At 43.4% G+C, this 25,574-nt stretch overlaps 1 protein-coding gene across 1 annotated transcript; it reads right to left on the minus strand.

Annotated features, from left to right (window-relative positions):
• Positions 1 to 793: 793 nt before the first annotated feature.
• On the minus strand, positions 794 to 24,099 carry LOC115113853 (inactive heparanase-2-like). Its single transcript, XM_065012546.1, has 5 exons — positions 23,703 to 24,099; positions 20,686 to 20,840; positions 20,220 to 20,381; positions 15,394 to 15,478; positions 794 to 959 (listed from the first exon to the last, which is right to left on the minus strand). Exons 1-5 carry the CDS (start codon positions 23,966 to 23,968, stop codon positions 794 to 796), a joined length of 834 nt encoding a protein of 277 aa, XP_064868618.1. The 5' UTR covers positions 23,969 to 24,099.
• Positions 24,100 to 25,574: the final 1,475 nt, after the last annotated feature.

Below are 25,574 nucleotides of genomic sequence, written 5' to 3' on the forward strand. Positions count from 1 at the left end.
TGTGAGAATTCCTCTCTCTGTTTCCGTGTTTCTGTCTACACGTGATTGCACACACAGACGTACACCCACCCACACATACACACACACTCTGCCTTGCAACATTATTAGCCTACTGTACTACGAATCACATTTTTATACCAGGATGCATACTGTTTATACTACGACCTACTGTCTAATACGTGTAGTACTGTAATACCAATTACATTTGAATTCTGCTGTGATTAGCAACAGTAAACTGTTTGTTGATAGTATTTCAGACTTGTCCAATCACCTGATATGCATGATTGGTTCTGAAGCACACTTATCAAAGAGAATATCTGATGGAACTGTACATGTCTACAAAGATCATCAAAGGTGACAGAATCTGGGGAACTGGCTGTGTGCTAGTTCTATAGACACACATGAACGCACACGCGCACACACACACGCTTGCGCCTCCCATCCCATAGGCAGAAACTCAAATAGGAAGTACCCGTGCTTTGAACTATTCAACGCTGGTCTGACCAATCGGAATCCACGCTTCAGGATTGTTTTGATCACGTGGACTGGGATATTTTCTGGGTAGCTTGCGGAAATAATCTAGATGCATAGACGGATACGGTGACTGAGTATAGGAGATGTAGTACCCACTGTGACTATTAAAACCTACCCTAACCAGAAACCGTGGATAGATGGTAGCATTCGCACAAAACTGAAAGCGCGAACCACTGCATTTAACCATGGCAAGGTGACTGGTAATGTGGCAGAATATAAACAGTGTAGTTATTCATTGCAGGTTCTCATCTTCCATTTCTCATATCCTTCTCCATGCTATCCTTTTGTGGGGTCCAAATCTCTCCGGGTGCTCATTGACGCTGGTGCCGACGAGAGCTTTATGGACGCTGCCCTGGTCTCGGAGCTCGGAATCCCCATACAACACCTCTCCGTTCCCATGGACGTCAGAGCGATGGATAGGCGATCTATTGGGCCAGACGGATTATCAGGACGTGTACTCTGAGCATGCGCTGACCAACTGACAAGTGTTGTCACTGACATTTTCAACCTGTCCCTGACTATGTCTGTAATACCAACATGTTTCAAGCAGACCCCCACAGTCCCTGTGCCGAAGAACTCTAAGGTAATCTGCCTAAATGACTACTGACTCATAACACTCACGTCTGTAGCCATGAAGTGCTTTGAAAGGCTGGTCATGGCTCACATCAACACCATTATCTCAGAAACGCTTGACCCACTCCAATTTGCATACCCCCCCATCAGATCCACAGATGACGCAATCTCTATTGCACTCAACACCGCCCTTTCCCACCTGGACAAAAGGAAAACCTATGTGAGAATGCTATTCATTGACTACAGCTCAGCGTTCAACACCATAGTGCCCTCAAAGCTCATCACTAAGCTAAGGACCCTGGGACTAAACACCTCCCTCTGACACTGGATCCTGGACTTCCTGACAGGCCACCCCCAGGTGGTAAGGGTAGGGAACAACACATCCGCCACACTAATCCTCAACACTGGGGCCCCTCAAGGGTGCATGCTCAGTCCCCTCCTGTACTCCCTGTTTACTCATGACTGCATGGCCAGGCACGATTCCAACACCATCATTATGTTTGCCGATAACACAACAGTGGTAGGCCTGATCACTGACAAAGATGAGACAGCCTATAGGGAGGAGGTCAGAGACCTGGTCAAGACAAAGGAGATGATTTTGGACTACAGGAAAAGGAGGACCGAGTATGCCCCCATTCTCATCGACGGCGCTGTAGTGGAACAGGTTGAGAGCTTCATGTTCCTTGGTGTCCACATCACCAATAAATTATCATGGTCCAAACACATCAAGACAGTTGTGAAGAGGGCACGAAAAAGCCTATTCCCCCTCAGGAGACTGAAAATATTTGGCATGTGTCCTCAGATCCTCAAAAGGTTCTACAGCTGCACCATCGAGAGCATCCTGACTGGTTGCATCGCTGCCTGGTATGGCAACTGCTCGGCACTACAAAGGGAAGTGTGTACGGCCCAGTACCTCACTGGGGCCAAGCTTCCTGCCATCCAGGACCTTAGAGGACCTCAAAAACTCCAGCCACCCTAGTCATAGACTGTTCTCTCTGCTACCGCAGGACAAGCAGTACCAGAGCGCCAAGTTGAGATCCAAAAGGCTTCTTAACAGCTTCTACCCCAAGCCATTAGACTCCTGAACAGCTAATCAAAGGGATACCCAGATCTCTCTTTTACGCTGCTACTATAATCTACGCATAGTCACTTTAACTCTACCTACATGTACATATTACCTCCACATTGACTCTGTACCGGTACCCCCTGTATGTAGCCTCCACATTGACTCTGTACTGGTACCCCCTGTATATAGCCTCCACATTGACTCTGTACCGGTACCCCCTGTATATAGTCTCCACATTGACTCTGTACCCCTGTACCCCCTGACTATGTAGCCTCCACATTGACTCTGTACCGGTACCCCTGTATATAGCCTCCACATTGACTCTGTACCGGTACCCCCTGTATATAGTCTCCACATTGACTCTGTACCGGTACCCCTGTATATAGCCTCCACATTGACTCTGTACCCCCTGTATATAGCCTACCCCCTGTATATAGTCTCCACATTGACTCTGTACCGGTACCCCCTGTATGTAGCCTCCACATTGACTCTGTACCGGTACCCCCTGTATATAGCCTCCACATTGACTCTGTACCGGTACCCCCTGTATATAGTCTCCACATTGACTCTGTACCGGTACCCCCTGTATATAGTCTCCACATTGACTCTGTACCGGTACCCCCTGTATATAGCCTCCACATTGACTCTGTACCGGTACCCCCTGTATATAGTCTCCACATTGACTCTGTACCGGTACCCCCTGTATGTAGCCTCCACATTGACTCTGTACCGGTACCCCCTGTATATAGCCTCCACATTGACTCTGTACCGGTACCCCCTGCATATAGCCTCCACATTAACTCTGTACCGGTACCCCCTGTATATAGTCTCCACATTGACTCTGTACCGGTACCCCCTGTATATAGCCTCCACATTGACTCTGTACCGGTACCCCCTGTATATAGCCTCCACATTGACTATGTACCGGTACCCCCTGTATATAGTCTCCACATTGACTATGTACCGGTACCCCCTGTATATAGTCTCCACATTGACTCTGTACCGGTACCCCCTGTATATAGCCTCCACATTGACTCTGTACCGGTACCCCCTGTATATAGCCTCCACATTGACTCTGTACCGGTACCCCCTGTATATAGTCTCCACATTGACTATGTACCGGTACCCCCTGTATATAGTCTCCACATTGACTCTGTACCGGTACCCCCTGTATATAGCCTCCACATTGACTCTGTACCGGTACCCCTGTATATAGTCTCCACATTGACTCTGTACCGGTACCCCCTGTATATAGTCTCCACATTGACTCTGTACCGGTACCCCTGTATATAGCCTCCACATTGACTCTGTACCGGTACCCCCTGTATATAGTCTCCACATTGACTCTGTACCGGTACCCCCTGTATATAGCCTGCACATTGACTCTGTACCGGTACCCCCTGTATATAGTCTCCACATTGACTCTGTACCGGTACCCCCTGTATATAGTCTCCACATTGACTCTGTACCGGTACCCCCTGTATATAGCCTCCACATTGACTCTGTACCGGTACCCCCTGTATATAGTCTCCACATTGACTCTGTACCGGTACCCCCTGTATATAGTCTCCACATTGACTCTGTACCGGTACCCCCTGTATATAGCCTCCACATTGACTCTGTACCGGTACCCCCTGTATATAGTCTCCACATTGACTCTGTACCGGTACCCCCTGTATATAGTCTCCACATTGACTCTGTACCGGTACCCCTGTATATAGCCTCCACATTGACTCTGTACCGGTACCCCCTGTATATAGTCTCCACATTGACTCTGTACCGGTACCCCCTGTATGTAGCCTCCACATTGACTCTGTACCGGTACCCCCTGTATATAGCCTCCACATTGACTCTGTACCGGTACCCCCTGCATATAGCCTCCACATTAACTCTGTACCGGTACCCCCTGTATATAGTCTCCACATTGACTCTGTACCGGTACCCCCTGTATATAGCCTCCACATTGACTCTGTACCGGTACCCCCTGTATATAGCCTCCACATTGACTATGTACCGGTACCCCCTGTATATAGTCTCCACATTGACTATGTACCGGTACCCCCATTGACTCTGTATATAGTCTCCACATTGACTCTGTACCGGTACCCCCTGTATATAGCCTCCACATTGACTCTGTACCGGTACCCCCTGTATATAGCCTCCACATTGACTCTGTACCGGTACCCCTGTATATAGTCTCCACATTGACTATGTACCGGTACCCCCTGTATATAGTCTCCACATTGACTCTGTACCGGTACCCCTGTATATAGCCTCCACATTGACTCTGTACCGTACCCCCTGTATATAGTCTCCACATTGACTCTGTACCGGTACCCCCTGTATATAGTCTCCACATTGACTCTGTACCGGTACCCCCTGTATATAGCCTCCACATTGACTCTGTACCGGTACCCCCTGTATATAGTCTCCACATTGACTCTGTACCGGTACCCCCTGTATATAGCCTGCACATTGACTCTGTACCGGTACCCCCTGTATATAGTCTCCACATTGACTCTGTACCGGTACCCCCTGTATATAGTCTCCACATTGACTCTGTACCGGTACCCCCTGTATATAGCCTCCACATTGACTCTGTACCGGTACCCCCTGTATATAGTCTCCACATTGACTCTGTACCGGTACCCCCTGTATATAGTCTCCACATTGACTCTGTACCGGTACCCCCTGTATATAGCCTCCACATTGACTCTGTACTGGTACCCCCTGTATATAGTCTCCACATTGACTCTGTACCGGTACCCCCTGTATATAGCCTCCACATTGACTCTGTACCGGTACCCCCTGTATATAGCCTCCACATTGACTATGTACCGGTACCCCCTGTATATAGTCTCCACATTGACTCTGTACCGGTACCCCCTGTATATAGTCTCCACATTGACTCTTTTACCGGTACCCCCTGTATATAGTCTCCACATTGACTCTGTACCGGTACCCCCTGTATATAGCCTCCACATTGACTCTTTTACCGGTACCCCCTGTATATAGCCTCCACATTGACTCTGTACCGGTACCCCCTGTATGTAGCCTCCACATTGACTCTGTACCGGTACCCCCTGTATATAGCCTCCACATTGACTCTGTACCGGTACCCCCTGTATATAGTCTCCACATTGACTCTGTACCGGTACCCCCTGTATATAGCCTCCACATTGACTCTGTACCGGTACCCCCTGTATATAGTCTCCACATTGACTCTGTACCGGTACCCCTGTATGTAGCCTCCACATTGACTCTGTACCGGTACCCCCTGTATATAGCCTCCACATTGACTCTGTACCGGTACCCCCTGTATATAGTCTCCACATTGACTCTGTACCGGTACCCCCTGTATATAGTCTCCACATTGACTCTGTCCACATTGGTACCCCCCTGTATATAGCCTCCACATTGACTCTGTACCGGTACCCCCTGTATATAGTCTCCACATTGACTCTGTACCGGTACCCCCTGTATGTAGCCTCCACATTGACTCTGTACCGGTACCCCCTGTATATAGCCTCCACATTGACTCTGTACCTCTGGTACCCCTGCATATAGCCTCCACATTAACTCTGTACCGGTACCCCCTGTATATAGTCTCCACATTGACTCTGTACCGGTACCCCCTGTATATAGCCTCCACATTGACTCTGTACCGGTACCCCCTGTATATAGCCTCCACATTGACTATGTACCGGTACCCCATTGACTCTGTACCGGTACCCTGTATATAGTCTCCACATTGACTATGTACCGGTACCCCCTGTATATAGTCTCCACATTGACTCTGTACCGGTACCCCCTGTATATAGCCTCCACATTGACTCTGTACCGGTACCCCCTGTATATAGCCTCCACATTGACTCTGTACCGGTACCCCCTGTATATAGTCTCCACATTGACTATGTACCGGTACCCCCTGTATATAGTCTCCACATTGACTCTGTACCGGTACCCCCTGTATATAGCCTCCACATTGACTCTGTACCGGTACCCCCTGTATATAGTCTCCACATTGACTCTGTACCGGTACCCCTGTATATAGTCTCCACATTGACTCTGTACCGGTACCCCCTGTATATAGCCTCCACATTGACTCTGTACCGGTACCCCCTGTATATAGTCTCCACATTGACTCTGTACCGGTACCCCCTGTATATAGCCTGCACATTGACTCTGTACCGGTACCCCCTGTATATAGTCTCCACATTGACTCTGTACCGCCTCCACATTGACTCTGTACTGTACCCCCTGTATATAGTCTCCACATTGACTCTGTACTGTACCGGTACCCCTGTATATAGCCTCCACATTGACTCTGTACCGGTACCCCTGTATATAGTCTCCACATTGACTCTGACTACCGGTACCCCCTGTATATAGTCTCCACATTGACTCTGTACCGGTACCCCCTGTATATAGCCTCCACATTGACTCTGTACCGGTACCCCTGTATATAGTCTCCACATTGACTCTGTACCGGTACCCCCTGTATATAGTCTCCACATTGACTCTGTACCGGTACCCCTGTATATAGCCTCCACATTGACTCTGTACCGGTACCCCCTGTATATAGTCTCCACATTGACTCTGTACCGGTACCCCTGTATATAGCCTCCACATTGACTCTGTACCGGTACCCCCTGTATATAGCCTCCACATTGACTCTGTACCGGTACCCCTGCATATAGCCTCCACATTAACTCTGTACCGGTACCCCTGTATATAGTCTCCACATTGACTCTGTACCGGTACCCCCTGTATATAGCCTCCACATTGACTCTGTACCGGTACCCCCTGTATATAGCCTCCACATTGACTATGTACCGGTACCCCCTGTATATAGTCTCCACATTGACTATGTACCGGTACCCCCTGTATATAGTCTCCACATTGACTCTGTACCGGTACCCCCTGTATATAGCCTCCACATTGACTCTGTACCGGTACCCCCCTGTATATAGCCTCCACATTGACTCTGTACCGGTACCCCTGTATATAGTCTCCACATTGACTATGTACCGGTACCCCCCCTGTATATAGTCTCCACATTGACTCTGTACCGGTACCCCCTGTATATAGCCTCCACATTGACTCTGTACCGGTACCCCTGTATATAGTCTCCACATTGACTCTGTACCGGTACCCCCTGTATATAGTCTCCACATTGACTCTGTACCGGTACCCCCTGTATATAGCCTCCACATTGACTCTGTACCGGTACCCCCCTGTATATAGTCTCCACATTGACTCTGTACCGGTACCCCCTGTATATAGCCTGCACATTGACTCTGTACCGGTACCCCTGTATATAGTCTCCACATTGACTCTGTACCGGTACCCCCTGTATATAGTCTCCACATTGACTCTGTACCGGTACCCCCTGTATATAGCCTCCACATTGACTCTGTACCGTATATAGTACCCCCTGTATATAGTCTCCACATTGACTCTGTACCGGTACCCCCTGTATATAGTCTCCACATTGACTCTGTACCGGTACCCCTGTATATAGCCTCCACATTGACTCTGTACTGGTACCCCTGTATATAGTCTCCACATTGACTCTGTACCGGTACCCCTGTATATAGCCTCCACATTGACTCTGTACCGGTACCCCCTGTATATAGCCTCCACATTGACTATGTACCGGTACCCCCTGTATATAGTCTCCACATTGACTCTGTACCGGTACCCCCTGTATATAGTCTCCACATTGACTCTTTTACCGGTACCCCCTGTATATAGTCTCCACATTGACTCTGTACCGGTACCCCCTGTATATAGCCTCCACATTGACTCTTTTACCGGTACCCCCTGTATATAGCCTCCACATTGACTCTGTACCGGTACCCCCTGTATATAGCCTCCACATTGACTCTTTTACCGGTACCCCCTGTATATAGCCTCCACATTGACTCTGTACCGGTACCCCCTGTATATAGCCTCCACATTGACTCTTTTACCGGTACCCCTGTATATAGCCTCCACATTGACTCTGTACCGGTACCCCTGTATATAGTCTCCACATTGACTCTGTACCGGTACCCCCTGTATATAGCCTCCACATTGACTCTTTTACCGGTACCCCCTGTATATAACCTCCACATTGACTCTGTACCGGTACCCCCTGTATATAGTCTCCACATTGACTCTGTACCGGTACCCCCTGTATATAGCCTCCACATTGACTCTTTTACCGGTACCCCCTGTATATAACCTCCACATTGACTCTGTACCGGTACCCCCTGTATATAGTCTCCACATTGACTCTGTACCGGTACCCCCTGTATATAGTCTCCACATTGACTCTGTACCGGTACCCCCTGTATATAGTCTCCACATTGACTCTGTACTGGTACCCCCTGTATATAACCTCCACATTGACTCTGTACCGGTACCCCCTGTATATAGCCTCCACATTGACTCTGTACCGGTACCCCCTGTATATAGCCTCCACATTGACTCTGTACTGGTACCCCCTGTATATAACCTCCACATTGACTCTTTTACCGGTACCCCCTGTATATAGCCTCCACATTGACTCTGTACCGGTACCCCCTGTATATAGCCTCCACATTGACTCTGTACTGGTACCCCCTGTATATAACCTCCACATTGACTCTGTACCGGTACCCCCTGTATATAGCCTCCACATTGACTCTGTACCGGTACCCCCTGTATATAGCCTCCACATTGACTCTGTACTGGTACCCCCTGTATATAGCCTCCACATTGACTCTTTTACCGGTACCCCCTGTATATAACCTCCACATTGACTCTGTACCGGTACCCCCTGTATATAGTCTCCACATTGACTCTGTACTGGTACCCCCTGTATATAACCTCCACATTGACTCTGTACCGGTACCCCCTGTATATAGCCTCCACATTGACTCTGTACCGGTACCCCCTGTATATAGTCTCCACATTGACTCTGTACTGGTACCCCCTGTATATAACCTCCACATTGACTCTGTACCGGTACCCCCTGTATATAACCTCCACATTGACTGTGTACCGGTACCCCCTGTATATAGCCTCCACATTGACTCTGTACCGGTACCCCCTGTATATAGCCTCCACATTGACTCTGTACCAGGTACCCCCTGTATATAACCTCCACATTGACTCTGTACCGGTACCCCCTGTATATAGCCTCGCTTGGTATTTTACTGCTGCTGTTTAATTATTTGTTACTTTTATTTTCTATTTTTATTTTTTTACTTATCTAATTTTTACTTAACAGGTTTTTTTCTTAACATAAGGCATTGTTGGTTAAGGGCTTGTAAGTCTGTTGAATTCGGCGCATGTGACAAATAACATTTGACTTGATTTGATTTATTGTCAGAGTCACCCACACTACGTTTCCCATTAAACTGAGAGTGTCAGGCAATCACAATGAGTGTATGCAGTTCCTGCTCATTGAATCACCTCAAGCGCCCGTGGTTTTGGGGTTTTCATGGCTCCAAAGGCACATTATGGGGTATTGTGTGTAAATGAATGAGGGGAAAAAATAATTGTTTACATTTTAGAATAAGGCTGTAACGTAAACAAATATGGAAAAAGTCAAAGGGTCTGAATACTTTCCAAATGCACTGTATATAGTGTACAAGACAGATATTAACATCTGTGTCACACACACACACACACACACACGATGCACTCGGTATGTTTGCTTTTCACTCACGCTTGCATGTTCGACCATATCCATCCATCACCTCTGCAGTATGTGATGGGAAGCTGTCCAAAAATACACACATGACGAGTTGCCAAAGAATCTCTCTTTCCCTACAGTAACAAGACTTTAGAAACACTATCCCACCATTATTATTTTACACCAATATTGACCTTACTCAACTCCTAAGACATGGAAGCAGACACAGCCTTGGAACTTAAGCTGCTTCAGGGTCACAGGTTTAAGCATCTGAAACCAAAGGTGTCAACTAAAAATAGTAAGTCTCCTAGCTGTCTATATTTTGACTGCACGTTACTAAGTGGCGTCAGAATATAGACAGCTAGGACAACACTGAACATGGCAAAAGGTCACTGCACCCCAAGAGGAAAGGACCGACTAAGGGAGCATCTGGAGAGAAAGCAAGGGAAGACTCTCTGTAAAGAAATTCCTGTAATTTGTACAGTAAATTACTGGCAGCACAGATGCCAGTCAATTTATTTATTATTACAGGACAGTAAAAAAGTTAATTCTACTGTAATTGTAATTAATGATTGAATCATTGAGGGGAGATGAGGTTTGTATTTAACAGTATTTTAATGTAGTATTTTAATGTAATTACATAAGATTGGTGAGAGACGTTTTGCTACTAGGTACTGTAATTATATATTACAGCATATTGATGAATATTTGGTGTTTTGTATAACTTGCACTCCTAGAGGCCTTAACAAAGGCTTCCAAATTACAGGGCAAAACAAACCAAGAGGACATGGCAACTCAACCAGTAAATATACAGCAAAACATTAATACATCACTTTATTGTAAAATCAGATTGTAAAATTTCATGAATTGTTAACTGTGCACTGAACTCCCATGATGCATTGTTCTTTACAATACTTTACTGCAGAGGTGGGATCAAGTCATTGTTTTACAAGTCACAAGTAAGTCTCAAGTCTTAGCACTCAAGTCCCAAGTCAAGACAGGCAAGTCCAAGTGTCATGAATCCCGCCAAAGATGGTGCCTCTTCCTGTTCGGGTGGCGCTCGGCGGTCGTCGTCGCCGGCCTACTAGCTGCCACCGATCCCCTTTTCTGTTTCATTTAGTTTTGTCTGATTAGTTTCTCCTGTTTCTTGTTTTGGGTTTTGGTTTGGGCTATTTAAACCCGGTAGGCCCGCCGGCTTTTGTGCGGGCTTGTTTTTCTGTTTATGGTGTGTGAATATTTCGTGGATTCCATTTTTCCGAACAGTTTCGTTCTGTTTGTTGGACTGGGTCTTTATGCGCCCTTGTGTGTGTGGTGTGACATTCTCTCTGTTTTTGGAAATAAAAGATCCACATCTTTGAACTACCCTGCTCTCTGCGCCTGACTCCTCCACCCTCTACTTCTAGAAGCCGTTACAGCGAGTCAAGACCAGCAAGTCTCAAGTCCTAAACTTGGAGTTTTGAGTCCTAAACAAGTCATAATGTGCTCTTCACCAAATGTAATACCATTTCATATTCTTAACAAGAGTAATAGTTAGTATATTACTTTCATGCAAATCATGAATGCTTTTAAAAAATATATATATTTATTACTTTCCAAATAAACTTTATATTTACATGGAAATACATCGGTAGCCATGAGAAAGACACCCCCCCAATAGCGATCGACTATCGAGGATCGCTATGGGGCACAATCGGGCAATGTAGGCTTTTATACAATCGCCCAACCTTAACACACACACACACACTCTCTGTGTGTGGTTACAGTAGGCTGCCTAGCCAGTTGTAGCTCAATCTTGGGTGCAATGATCACGTTCCCGCACTGACTGACTGTGTGGAGGCTCATTGATTTAATGTGACATTAGCCTACATGCTACACTAGCAAAGTTATAAATGATATAGCCGTCGGCTATATTAGCCACGACTTACCCTTCTTTGTGTAGCTTCAAATGTCGAACAAAGTTGGAAGTTGTTGCGCCTCCGTCTGTCATTTTCTTCCCGCATGTTTTGCAAGTTGCAACCCGTTTTGTGTTGATACAGCGTTGTCTTTATATCCCGCCGTCGTTCCTCTGCACTGCCACGCGCAACTTTTTCTCAGCTGGCACAATTTGATTGGCTGCTGTCCAATTCAAACTGTAAACCGTTAAATGAAGAGTTGATGTGCTGAACACTTTTTTTTAATGGCATCATTTTTTATATTTGGGCTTGGGGAGGGTATCAAGTCAGTTCGAGTCAAAAGGCTCAAGTTCAAGTTAAGTCACGAGTCAGGTGTTAAAGTCAAAGTCGAGTTGCAAGTCATCATATTTGTGACTTAAGTCTGACTCGAGTCCAAGTCATGTGACTCGAGTCCACACCTCTGCTTTACTGTAATATATAATTCCCATAGCTAAATGTAATAGTTCTGCTGTGTAAATGTAAAGACATGTATTACAGTGCAAGCACACACACACACACACACATTTGACGTGTTATTTTTTTATATAGGTTAGTGTCTGTGAAATTGTCCATGAATGACGTGATTCGGCAGAGTAACAAGTTAATGTCAGTGAGAATGACCATGAATGACACAATTAGATTGGGTAACAAGTACAGGTGTCTGAGAAAATGTCTATGATTGAGTTCTTAAAGGCACAAAGAGATGAGCATTTCTCAAGTTTCACTGGCTGCAGTAAACACACACACACACACACACACACAGTTGGATTAGCAGGGTGGAATTTCGTCTGGAGAATGTCAACTGTGATTTTCACAAAATGTTCCTCTAAGGTGCCCTTAACGAGTGTGAAGGAGCTCAAAGTAGCTGAAGAAAAGTCAAGTAGTTACTGCTGTCAACAGGGGGTGAGAGGGGAGAAAAGGGCTGTGTAAGTTAAGTTGGGGAGGAAAGGAGCACGCCCCCAAACTTCTCTCAAATGTCCTGCTATTTGTCGTCACAGAGGGAGAGGGGGGTGCACGACAGGAAATACTTAGCTGTTAAAGCTGCATAAAAATCCTATATCAAGCTAAAGTAAAGGTACAGTTCATTCATATAACATACTGTTACAGAGAATTCTAAGCATCGTCAGAGGCCAGTAACAACTAAACAGGCCAAGGAGGTGAAATGAACAGGGGAGGATGAACAGGATTCAGGAGAGGGAGGAAGAGAGGGAGAATAAAGACAAAGCAGAGAAAAGAGAAACTACACAGAGGGCAGAAGAAATTAAATGCAGTGAGTAGATGATAAGTCTATTCCATGAGGGTCTAGATCAGGGGTACTCAACTCCTACCATACGAGATCCGGAGCCTGATGGTTTTCTGTTCGACCTGATAATTAACTTCACAAACCTGGTGTCCCTAGTCTAAATCAGTCCCTAATTAGAGGGGAACAATGAAAAAAATACATTGGAACTGGCTTTGAGGTCCAGAGTTGAGTTTGAGGGGTCTAGATACTCAATTGCATGTCTCCCCACAGTAGAGAAAGGTCTTAACCCCTACGGGACGGTTGAGCTAACGTAGGCTAACAATTCCCAGGACATAGACATATCTGATATGGGCAGAAAGCTTACATTCTGGTTAATCTAACTGCACTGTCCAATTTACAGTAGCTATTACAGTGAAAGAATACCATGCTATTGTTTGAGGAGTGTGCACAATTATGATCTTTATTAATAAACCAATTAGGCACAGTTGGGCAGTCTTGATACAACATTTTGAACAAATATGCAATGGTTCATTGGATCAGTCTAAAACTTTGCACATACACTGCTGCCATCTAGTGGCCAGAATCTAAATTGCACTTGGTCTGGAATAATACATTATGACCTTACTCTTGCATTTCAAAGATGATGGTACAAAAAAAAGAATATTTTATTCTTTGTATTATCTTTTACCAGATCTAATGTGTTATTATTCTCCTACATTAATTTCACATTTCCACAAACTTATTAAAAGTGTTTCCTTTCAAATAGTATCAAGAAGATGCATATCCTTGCTTCAGGGCCTGAGCTACAGGCAGTTAGATTTGTGTATGTCATTTTTAAAGGGTCCGATACTTAAGAGGTTTTAAACATGGTAAGGAGAGTCATGTCGCAAGCCACTGAGGTGATGTTATGCATGCAGGATCATGGTCTTTTTTGGGAGTGACAGGTACCCTAGTGGTTAGAGTGTTGGACAAGTAAGCAAAAGGTTGCTGGTTTGAATACCTAAGTTGACAAGGTGAAAAATATGTCAATTTTCCCTTGAGCAAGGCACTTAACCCACATTTGCTCCAGGGGTGCTGTACTACTATGGCTGACCCTGCAAAACAACATATTTCACTGCACCTCTTCGGTGTACGTGGCACAACATGTTTTATTTATTTTACTAGAGAGAGAGAGAGAGAGAGAGAGAGAGAGAGAAGAGTGAAGAACAGAGACTAACTGAGGTAAAGATAAAAATTGAAAGAAAGCTGGGACAAAGTGGCTGAGAGTAGGGGGATGAGCTTCAAGGGGGAAGGATGAGACAGGAGGTTAGGGGTGAGATGAGAGGGTCTGTTCTGTCTGAGGCAGTTAGGTCTTGGTTTACTTCCAGGAGAAACTAAGGGGCAGACCAGGGGGGAGATGAGGGGTGACCTTGACCTCGTCTTGTCTGAGCTGGTATGTTTTCACAGCGCAGGGGGCTGTGTGTGTGTGTGTGTGTGTGTGTGTGTGTGTGTGTGTGTGTGTGTGTGTGTGTGTGTGTGTGTGTGTGTGTGTGTGTGTGTGTGTGTGTGTGTGTGTGTGTGTGTGTGTGTGTGTGTCTGTGTCTGTATGTCTGTGTCTGTGTCTGTGCGTGTGCAGTGCCATTACTGATAGCTCTAACAAGCCAAGGTAAGAGGTCAGACTGTAGAGTGGAAAAGGATGAAGGGGCTGTTAAAGGGACTTTAAGTCCACCACCTGCCTACACACACACACACACACACACACACACACACACACACACACACACACACACACACACACACACACACACACACACACACACACACTTAAGGGTTAGGCTGATTATTACCAGACCTTGTTTAAACACCTCCCCTGTTACCCTCCCCAATAAAACACTATATTGACAGGCTAACTATGAGGGTTCGCAGCTGACATATGGAATTGTTTTAAGATGGTCATATGATGGAACATTTAGCTATTTAATTGTGAATTTTAGGACCACTTTAAGTGTAAATATATATATATATACATAAAACAATTATTTGATAAAATATCAAATTTGGCCTTTACTACTATAGCCCAGAAGAAATGCATTGAATAACACATTCAAAATGGCAAAAAAGAGTGGAACAATAAATCATAAGAAATAAGGTTTTGAAGTGTCTGTCCTATATCTAAGAGATATAAGAAAGCTCAGGAAATATTTGTAGTTTTTTTTTTTACACATATACCTAAATCCGCCACTGGTCATGGGACTCGTTGTGAAAGTAACCAGTACCGGTCTTAAAAAATTAATGGAACTGAAGGTAGATTTGTGTAGTTTTGTGCCTACCCCAAAAAAGGGTAGGCACAAAACTACACAAATCTACCTTCACAGTTCCATTAATTTTTTAAGACCGGTACTGGTTACTTTCACAACGAGTCCCATGACCAGTGGCGGATTTAGGTATAGGCGACATGGGCAGCTGCTTGGGGCAGCACGGGGAACCTGCACAAAAAAATGCAGAATGATGACATTTGTGCAATCAGTTTTCTATCAGTCATTTGCACGTCACAACAATGATATCATGTCACCGTGTGGGACTGTGGGTCAATTAACCTTGTCGGAGTGGGCGCCCTGATTCTAGTTTGTGAGCTAGAAAGGCTACTGCCTGGGAAGGTCTCCCACTCAGAAGTACGAGATAAGGAAGGGAGGGGGTAGGTTGACTTCAGGTCTCCCCATTGGAAGCCCGAGGTAGGGGGAGCGGGGGAATCTATCAAATAGCGCACCTCTAACTTTGTACAGTACTAATGCAATTAGTCAAATCAGTCACACTACGAAATGCTACCAAATAAACCACAATTCCTTCATAATACTGTGAAAATATAGTTTCACAGACATATTGTTACATTGTTTTCTTGTTTGTGCGAAACCGTTAAGAATAATATAAAACCAGTCTTCACACCACCAAGGTGAATTGGTTTAGTCTTGACTCTTGGTTGACAGTGTTGGGGGATGGGTAATGTATTGATGCTCGAGTGCCAAATCAACACAAATTTGGTCTTTGTTACTTCTTATATATATTTTTATATTTATATAGCATATATTTTTATATTTATATAGTTTTAAATGTTATGATTATTTATTTGTGTTAAAGGGGGTGTTCACCCATACAAGCTACAACCGCCATTGCCCGTGACACTTGTGGGGGCCGTAGAGCAAAACAGAGAGCCCCACCGTGCTCATGAGAATCACCCCTTTTCATAGAGAGGTCAAACCATTCAGACGTTATTGTGAGAACCATTTTTGGAATGTCTCATAATCTGACAAACACCGCTCTAGCTTTCACCACAGATGCATAAGTACAACATAGGCAGATGCGGTATTTGATTGACTCACCGGTGTCAATCTAACCAACTTCCTGTGCTTCAAATGCCCTATCAAGTCTTCACATAGGCATGAATGGTGTCACATGATCAATGGCTTTGTCCATTCATATATACAGTAATTAACTTGGAACACTACAGGTCTCATTTTTTAAAAACCTTTATTTAACTACTAAGAACAAATTCTTATTTTTAATGTATTTATTTTTACCCCCTTTTCATGGTATCCAATTGTTAGTCTTGCCTCATCGCTACACCTCCCGTACAGGTGAGAGAGGAAGGCCATTCGTCCTCCGAAACACAACCTAACCAGGCCGCACTGCTTCTTAACACAGTGCACATCCATGCCAGCCACACCAATGTGTGGGAGGAAACACTGTGCACCACACGATGAGACAAGGATATCCCTTCTGGCCAAACCCTCCCTAACCCAGACGCTAGGCCAATTGTGCATCGCCCCATAGACCTCCTGGTCACGGCCGACTGCGACAGAGCCTGAGCGCAAACCCAGAGTCTCTGGTGGCTCTGCGATGCAGTGCCCTAGACAACTGTGCCACCCGGGAGGCCTAAATTCTTAATGACGGCCTAGGAACAGTAGGTAAACTGCCTTGTTCAGGGGCAGAACAACATATTTTTACCTTGTCTGCTCAGGGATTTGATCTTGCAACCTTTCGGTTACAAGTCCAATGCTCTAACCACTAGGCTACCCACCTCCCCACTTAAAAGACCAATGCAGACGTTTTTATCTCAATATCAAATCATTTCTGAGTAACAATTAAGTACCGTACTGTGATTGTTTTCAATTCAAATGGTAAAAAATAAACAAAAATAGCTTCTTAGCAAGAGCAATTTCTCAAGCAAGAACTTTGATAGGACTGACTGGGAAGGGGAAAACGGAAAATGAGCTGTTATTGGCAGAGAGGTTTGGAAGGCCAAAACTCCATCCTACCAAAACAGGTTGAAATTTCAGTGGGTCTTTTCAAACATCTCTTACATTAAAAGGGCATTATGATAATTTGCACAATTTCACGGTGTTGTTCCAACCACATAGTGTGGAAATATATAAACACAGGGAAAAACATGTTTTTGACTGCACTTGACCTTTAAACAGCATTCTCCAAAAACCATAATGTACTGTAAGCCACATCTCAGCACACACAGGCTAGACAGAAGAGGAGGACTTCTTTAACATAGATATATAGTGGGGTCCAGAATTATTGGATCCCTTAATAAAGATGAGCAAAAAAAACCTGTACAAATAAATTATGCAAACACTGAGCTATAATATATGCTTACATTTTTATTTATTTGTATTTTATACTAATATAACTGCTCAGAGAAAGAGATTTTGTTTATAAACAATAATTTTAAAAAATCTAAAAAAGATAGGGGTCAAAATGATTGGATCCCCTGATTTCAATACTTCAGTACCCAGGCCTCCTGAGTGGAACAGCTGTCTAAAGCACTGCATCGCAGTACTTGAGGCATCACTACAGACCCAGATCCATAGGGTGGCGCACAATTGGCCCAGAATCGTCCATGTTTAGGGGAGGGTTTGGCAAGGGGGGGTTTACATGTCTGATCGCTCTCTAGCTACTCCTTGTGGTGGGCTGGGCACCTGCAGGCTGACCTCATCGTCAATTGAACTGTGTTTCCTCTGACACATTGGTGCAGCTGGCTTCCAGGTTAAGCAGGTGGGTGTTAAGAAGAGCGGTTAGGTGGGTCATGTTTCGGAGGACACATGACTCAACCTTTGTTGGGGAGTTGCAGAGATGAGACAAGATCGTAATTGGATATCACAAAAAAAGGGGGTAATATACTTATTTTATTTATTTTTATACTCCAGCACCCTCCCCTTGTGAGCCTTTTTTTATGGACTGCCCTCTTCAATTCAAACCAGAGGTTTTCAATGGGGTTCAACTCCGGACACTGAGATGGCCATTGCAAACTTTTGATTTTGTGGTCAATTAAATATTTCTTTGTGGATTTTTATGTGTGCTTGGGTTTATTGTCTTGCTGGAAGATACACTTGCAGGCCAAGTTTCAAACTCCTGGCAGAGACATCCAGGTTTTGGCTTAAATGTCCTGGTACTGGGTAAAGTTCATGCCATTGACTTTAACAAGGGTCCGAGGACCCCATAACAAAGAAAAACCCTGGGACCTAATCCCTCCCCAGACTAAGTGTAGGGTGACATGGGAGAACAGCAAAGACAACTTCGAAGCCTTGAGGTGGACCAGAATATATTGATAGTCCATATCGTAGAACTATCTCATGATAAGATACCAGACTACAACAGAGAAAGTACAGGGTGATACACAGTGTGACTCCTGAACTTGTGAACTGAAACTCCTCTGCACCTAAACATGAACAAATGGTTCTCCTCAATGTGTCTCTTCAGTGCTTGAAGATAGGCGCAGTCAGGCCATGTTTTGACTAGTGCACCAGAGGCCCGTTGAAATCACACAGCTGATGATACGCAGACTTACATACAGTTTTCACACACACACACACACACACACACACCCCCACACACACACACACACACACACACACACGCACACACACACACAAAAGCGCGCACACACACACACACACACAGTAACCCCGTCAATGAAAATCTATCAATGTACAAATGTGTCTGAAATACCTTTTATACTACAGTACATTAAAAACGGAATGATGCAACACCACTCTCCTGTGCATTAATGAACAATGCATTCGACAAAAGACAAATTCTAGCAGATTCCCTTTGGATAATATGAAGATTTATTAAATACACATTAATATCACTGAAGTCTTGAGTGAAGCTGGTGGAATGTTCTGTCATAGCATCAGTTCTGTAGGCATAAATATTTGGGGAATAATCCCTCAGTGTTCATGTTATTTCTTCATATGAATATCTCCTTAGTTGCAGTGTGTGTTGCTCAAGACAGATCTAGAACAGGCATTTCTAACATGGGAGGTTTAACACACACACACACACACACACACACACACACAAACAAACACAAACCGTCATTTTGTTCTTCTAATAAATCACAAGCAGCTGTAGTTGCCATTGTAGCTCCGATGACTGAAATTCCATCCTCATCTCTCCTCTCTTCAACTTTGTAAGTTGATATGATCCACACATTTTAAAAGTTAGAAACTCTGGGGTTACGGTTTGTTTTGATAGACTGCTGTTTACTCTGTATTTTACTGGAAATTATAGCAGTAAAATTGTAATTACAGAACAATGACCAAACTATTACAACAGCATATATATGTTTTAAATTAACCATCATTACATTATCATTACATCATATCATTACATGCCATTTCGTACCACAACTGGTATTTAAGTACTACAAAGTATTAATTGCTACCACATCATTTCTAATAAATACCAAGCAAAATACTGTAACATAAAGACATCCTGACACAGCCTACTGCTAACCAAACCCTTACGGTTCTCAGTTACCACCCTGGGAAGTCAGGGATAGTCACTGGGACTCAGCAAGTCATACATGCACACATACAAACATACACACACAGTCCAGCTGCCCCTCCACAGTCAGGTTCAGTTGAACCTTTCATTCAGAAATGCCAGTACTCTCTGCCTCCTCGCTTCCTCTACATTTATCCTTCCATCTCTTCATCCCTCCATTCCTCTATTCCTTCTCTACAAATTACATTAGTAAAGCTGAGGGGTGATGATTTACATCGCTGTGCTCTGGCAAGATTGAGTAACCAAACAGAGAGTTTGTGTGTGTGTGTGTGTGTGTGTGTGTGTGTGTGTGTGTGTGTGTGTGTGCGTGCGTGCGTGCGTGCGTGCGTGTGCGTGCGTGCGTGTGTGTGTGTGCGTGTGTGTGTGATCTCCTACCTGTTATTGTGATGTTGCTGTAGAGGTTGGAGAGCTGTTCTTTGAGGAGGACAAGCTGCATCTGAGCTGCCTTCTCTCTTTGCAGCTCCAGCATCATGTCAGGGTGGTTGGCCAGCTTACAGCCCCTCTGCTTGTCCAGGGCGATGTCACTACGCACTATGTCTGAGCATTGACACAGAGACCAAGAACGGGTCATGTAGTTTCATTGCGTACCACTTCTGGCAATATTGGATTGTTCCTTTCATGCTAATAAAGCTTGTTTGAATTCAAATTGAATGCTACAGAATAAGACTATAGGCCTACCAATGAACATGGACATAGACGATTTCAACTGTACCTAAAGTACATTTAAACATCTCAATACATTTTATAATCAAATTGGGAATACAACACAATAAATAAATATACAAAATGTGTGTTTAACATTTGCGTAAATTAATAATCAAATCCATAATGTCTAACTCACCATCTTCATAGTTTTTTAGGTAGTAATCTGGGCCGGGGCCTCTGAACTTGGCAAGGTTCTTCAGGTTGTGGAAGTGGAGGAAGTCGGTTCTCTTTCCTCCGAACCTCAGATAGGCTGGGGACAGACCTCGGGCTAGGGTTACCAAACGCTTGGAACTATACATGGAGACAGAGATCTGATAAGAATACGGTGCACAAATACATCTGAAATATTGATTAAACAATATTTTTTAATCAATTAGGCTCTGTGTCCAAACAAGCTGCATGAAAAACACAACATGACCATCATTGATTTCAGATCATATACATACATACACAACTCTGAGAAGAAACGATTGACGTTATGTTGAAAATAATTCCTGTAGTGGGTATGTCATTGCAATATCCAGCACTAGTGACATAGACTACTCAACAGAGGCTGAGCACTACTTACACAAGACAAAAAAACTCAAGTCATAAAACAATGACAACTTGATTTAAATGTGATATTTCTTGATAGCCCTGTGCATTCAGATTCAACACAAGAAAACTAGACATGGAGCCAATTTAACTCATACATAGAGTAGGTTTTAGTGTTTTTTTTTTAGATAGCACAGAGAAACATTTTATGATGGTGAGACTAGTATGCCCAGAATAATAAAAACATGTTCTACACTACAGTGTTACCAGATTACTGTCAAAGCTTTCCAGACTGGGCTTTCGAAACACTTTTTACTATCACTCTCACTTATTGGTTTCACTTGAGAGAAAAGCTAGTGAACCCTACTAGTATTTACATGATAATATTATAGGACATGACAGCTTTTCCATTACAACAGGACTTTTATGACCCTCTCAGTGCTGCTGTTAGCCAGCTATCAATAATAACTCCCACAGCTCTGGTTTAGAAAAATAGTTTTGGGTTAAGTATTCCACTCTACTGTTGTGTTACCAGACTGGACACAGAATAAACAACAGAAATATGATACTTTTCAACCAAAGCCACACTGTAATTTGTGCATATCATCAAGAGTGGACCACCAACAAAACCATGGAGCAACCTAATACATCACCACATGCCAATAGCAAATGCTTTCTGTAGTAAAGGAATGGCATTCCATGAGAGCAACATTAGCCTACTTTTTCAACTTGATTTGAACCTAGACATTATTTGTTTACAGAGTCTCCTTTGAACAAAACCATGGAGCAAAAGGACAGTTTTGTAGTAGGTCTATTTATAAGTCACGTTCTTCAAAATAAAGGGAATATTTCCCATTCATTTTAATTACTGGAAATTGCACAGTAGCTTTAAAATGTTGTGTTCAATTATATGTTATGGGATTAGCACTTACCATATTGTGCTGTTTTTGTAGGCAGAATATAGGCCATGTTGTGATCATTTTAATCGATTCTTGCAGACTTGAATAAAGTGCCATTTTATGACAATTATAGACAATTGTGGTAGTTAAATCGCCTAGCTTTGTATTATAATAATTGCCTATTTATGTCTCTAAAATCCACCGACCTACCACAAAAACGAATTTATCCTATAGTATGGCCTTAGTGTGCTTGAACGCTGGGTTATCAGATCTGACGATCAGCAACGTTTACAGTAGGCATGGTTTAAATGTGTATTCAAATAACGGTTTATATGAACTTGACCAGTACAGTTTAAGAAAATAAATATTGTAAAAACATTTCAGAAAATTAGCATTGAAATTGTGAGTGAATAGCCTACCTACATTTAGGAAGTTAGTGAAAAGTATGAACCAAAGTAAAGCAAAACAATATTGTTAAAAGGTTCATTGTTTGATCACATGTTATTGTGTTATTGTTATTATGAATATTATGAACATTAGGTATATTATTATATTATTGTGATGATTAGTATCATTATTATTATTATTGTTATTATCACAAAATTTATGCAGACAACATTTACTTGCTGAAGGATGAATATACAGCAACAACTGAATTGATATAGATCCATATGATTGAACGCGTTCATGTGGGAATAACGCTTTTCATCTAGTTAACCCAGAATGACATTTTTGTTAAAATCCTGACCACAAAGTTCTCCACTGACTGGTAAAAGTTACATCTGGGAACTTTGCACAATAGCCGAAGCTGATTGGAAGCTGAAATTGTTTACTTCCAGGGCGATACATGCTGTGGCTCCGATAATATTTGAGTAGCCATTCCGACTGTTTTTCATTACTACAAACATGTCGATATCGAGTAGTAAACCCTGATACTCTATAGAACTTGTAAAATGCCACGACCCCCTTTCTCTCCTCCCAAACAATAACAGTGGATGTTTCACTGGGAAATAAGAAACCTCTGTTTACGGAAATTCTTCAAAGAGCCTCGTGTGCGCCATGTAGGCATACTTCTACCAATGTAAACTATTCCCTTCCATACCCAACATGCAACATTAACTATATATGATGAGCTCATATCACCTCTTTCCCTGTCATTCTCGTTCCCCTCTCTCTTCATTTCATATTAGCATTGTGTAGAACACAGAAACATTGACACGACTAAGACAGTGGCATTATATATGTAGACCTATTATTAACACCGCTATGTTAAAGAGATGTTTCTGAATTAGGCTACATACTGTGTAAACTGATGCATGCATGCCACACGAGAATGACGCATGTGTCAAAAGGTGTCTCAACTGAAATGAGAAAATAGGCTACTAGTATGCACACCAATTGGTAAAGCTCGACGACGTAATTATGAAGTTAGGCCTACACTCCAATCTTTAGGACACTCCATATTTCCATACGGGCTTGTTTACCCCATATCTAATGTCACCTAAACAAAGGCAATGCACAAATCGGCATAAACCGACTTTATGACATGGTTTAATGATTCCCGATATCATAATATTGTCAAAGAACCATTCGTCTAGATAACTAAATCCGATCATGTTCAACAGAGACCTATAAACCAAAAGCAATGCATTTGATCCAAACATTAGAATAACGACGACTATGAAGTCGATAAAGCAGACAGAGTGGGAAAGTAATCTACCTCAGGAAGTCCAGCCACCCGTCCTTTATAATCGACGGATCCAACTGTAAAGAGAGGAAGTTGTCGTTTAGAACTTGAACCGGACTGCGGGTGTTGACGTCCAGCAGAATCAGCGTCCTCTCCATGAACCCCGCTCTCTTCCCCCCGCCGCCGGGTGCAGGTCTCTGGTAGGTCGAAGAAGAGGAGATCACCGACTGCACCATCAGAGCAACGGATACCAGCCACAGCCGGGAGCCTGGGAAGGGGCATGTCGCCGGATTGGGCATCTTCCTGGCTTGGCACCACAGATGGAACACTGCGCCTAAAAACAAGACCGTGCTCTGCTGTTTGAGGGAACGTGAGAGAAACTATAGGAATACCTTATAGCCTTATGCACTCTTCCTATTCCTTTGAGCGAAGATATCTGCTCCTTTCTATCTGTCCGTCTCCCCCCGCCCCTCCGTGTTTTTGGGAGCTGGAGAGGGGAGCGCACGCCCCGGGCCAGCCTCCCCGCTAGAGAGGGCCAGGAGCCTGGGGGAGGAGAGGAGGCAGCACCGCCCCTCTTCAGGACTCAGTGGTGGTTCTTCTCTGAGGTATGAGGGTTCATACTTAACCCCTGAGGTGTAGGAGAGAAAACAATGATCAGGGCGATCTATTTATCAGTATGCTAGGACAAGTCCGCATTGCAGAGCTCAACAAGTCCGACTTTTCTTGCTTTTATGACTTGTAAAATTAGGAAAGGGAACCTTTAGAAAAATAAGAGGCTATACTTTTACATAGACACATGACTCAAAATGTATTAAGATATAGAATATCTTATATAAGATATAGAATATACGCACTTAGCGAGTTGTCTCCAATGCACAACGTAAAAAGAATTACGCACGCTGGTGACTGCCACAAAACATACATTTTCATGTAAATCTGAAAAGCAATTTGTCTGATGCAATGAATTGTGTATGAAATTGTCGTGTATTTGTCCCTCTCGAACAAAACAATACAAACAAATCATGTTAACCAATGGAATGATTAAAAACAAGCGTTGTGAAAACCGTGTATTCAAAACTAGAACTACTAGAAATATTTAGGCTAAGGAACTACTCGAATTTGGTATCTCGGAAATAGCGAAGATTTGTGTTGCTTAGATTACAATTGCAGGATGATGTAAAAAGCGGAACGTTTTATATTTGCTAATTATCTGTGAAACACAAATCGCTTATACATGAAAGTTGGATGCATCTCTACAGTGTCAAGATGGTTTTCATAAAGACATAATTATGCATTTTTAAACAAATGTATATTTCGTTCGTTGGGGAACTAAGAACCCCAATACAATCCATCAAAGAAGACAAAAAAACGCACATTCCTAACTAAGCTACATTAATATTTTAAGTAAGCCTGCATAAAACGAAAATGTTTAGTCCTAGTAAAACAAGTAAACGTCAACGTAAATAAATGAAATGTCAGAGTAGGCCTATTGGTGTTCTTTCTATACTTTTGAATGGAACGGTTTTTAGACGCTGTTATCGAACAGGGCATGTCTTGGTGTACGGTCCTAGATAAGTATGGAGAGTAAATAGCTAGTTAGGCTATGCGGTAAAATATATTTTACGCACAAGTAGCCTATTTAACTAGGCTATTTAAAAACACATGCGATCACAAGGCTAATGTTTTCTCACAGTGTGATCTGTGCTAATATGTTTTCTACAGTTGAACCAGTGACTGCATCGAACTTTGCCAACTTTGCCAATCACAGCCTAGCTCAGTCGTATAGCCTGCTTGGTGCGCTTCCAAAAACATATTCAAAACTAATTTAGAACTCTACAGCCAACATATTTAACATACCTATAAAAGCTTTATATAAAGTCTCTCTCCAGATGTTCTTTGATCAGA

Source organism: Oncorhynchus nerka, linkage group LG28 (assembly GCF_034236695.1).
Source record: "Oncorhynchus nerka isolate Pitt River linkage group LG28, Oner_Uvic_2.0, whole genome shotgun sequence".
In the NCBI taxonomy this organism is placed as follows: Eukaryota; Metazoa; Chordata; class Actinopteri; order Salmoniformes; family Salmonidae; genus Oncorhynchus; species Oncorhynchus nerka.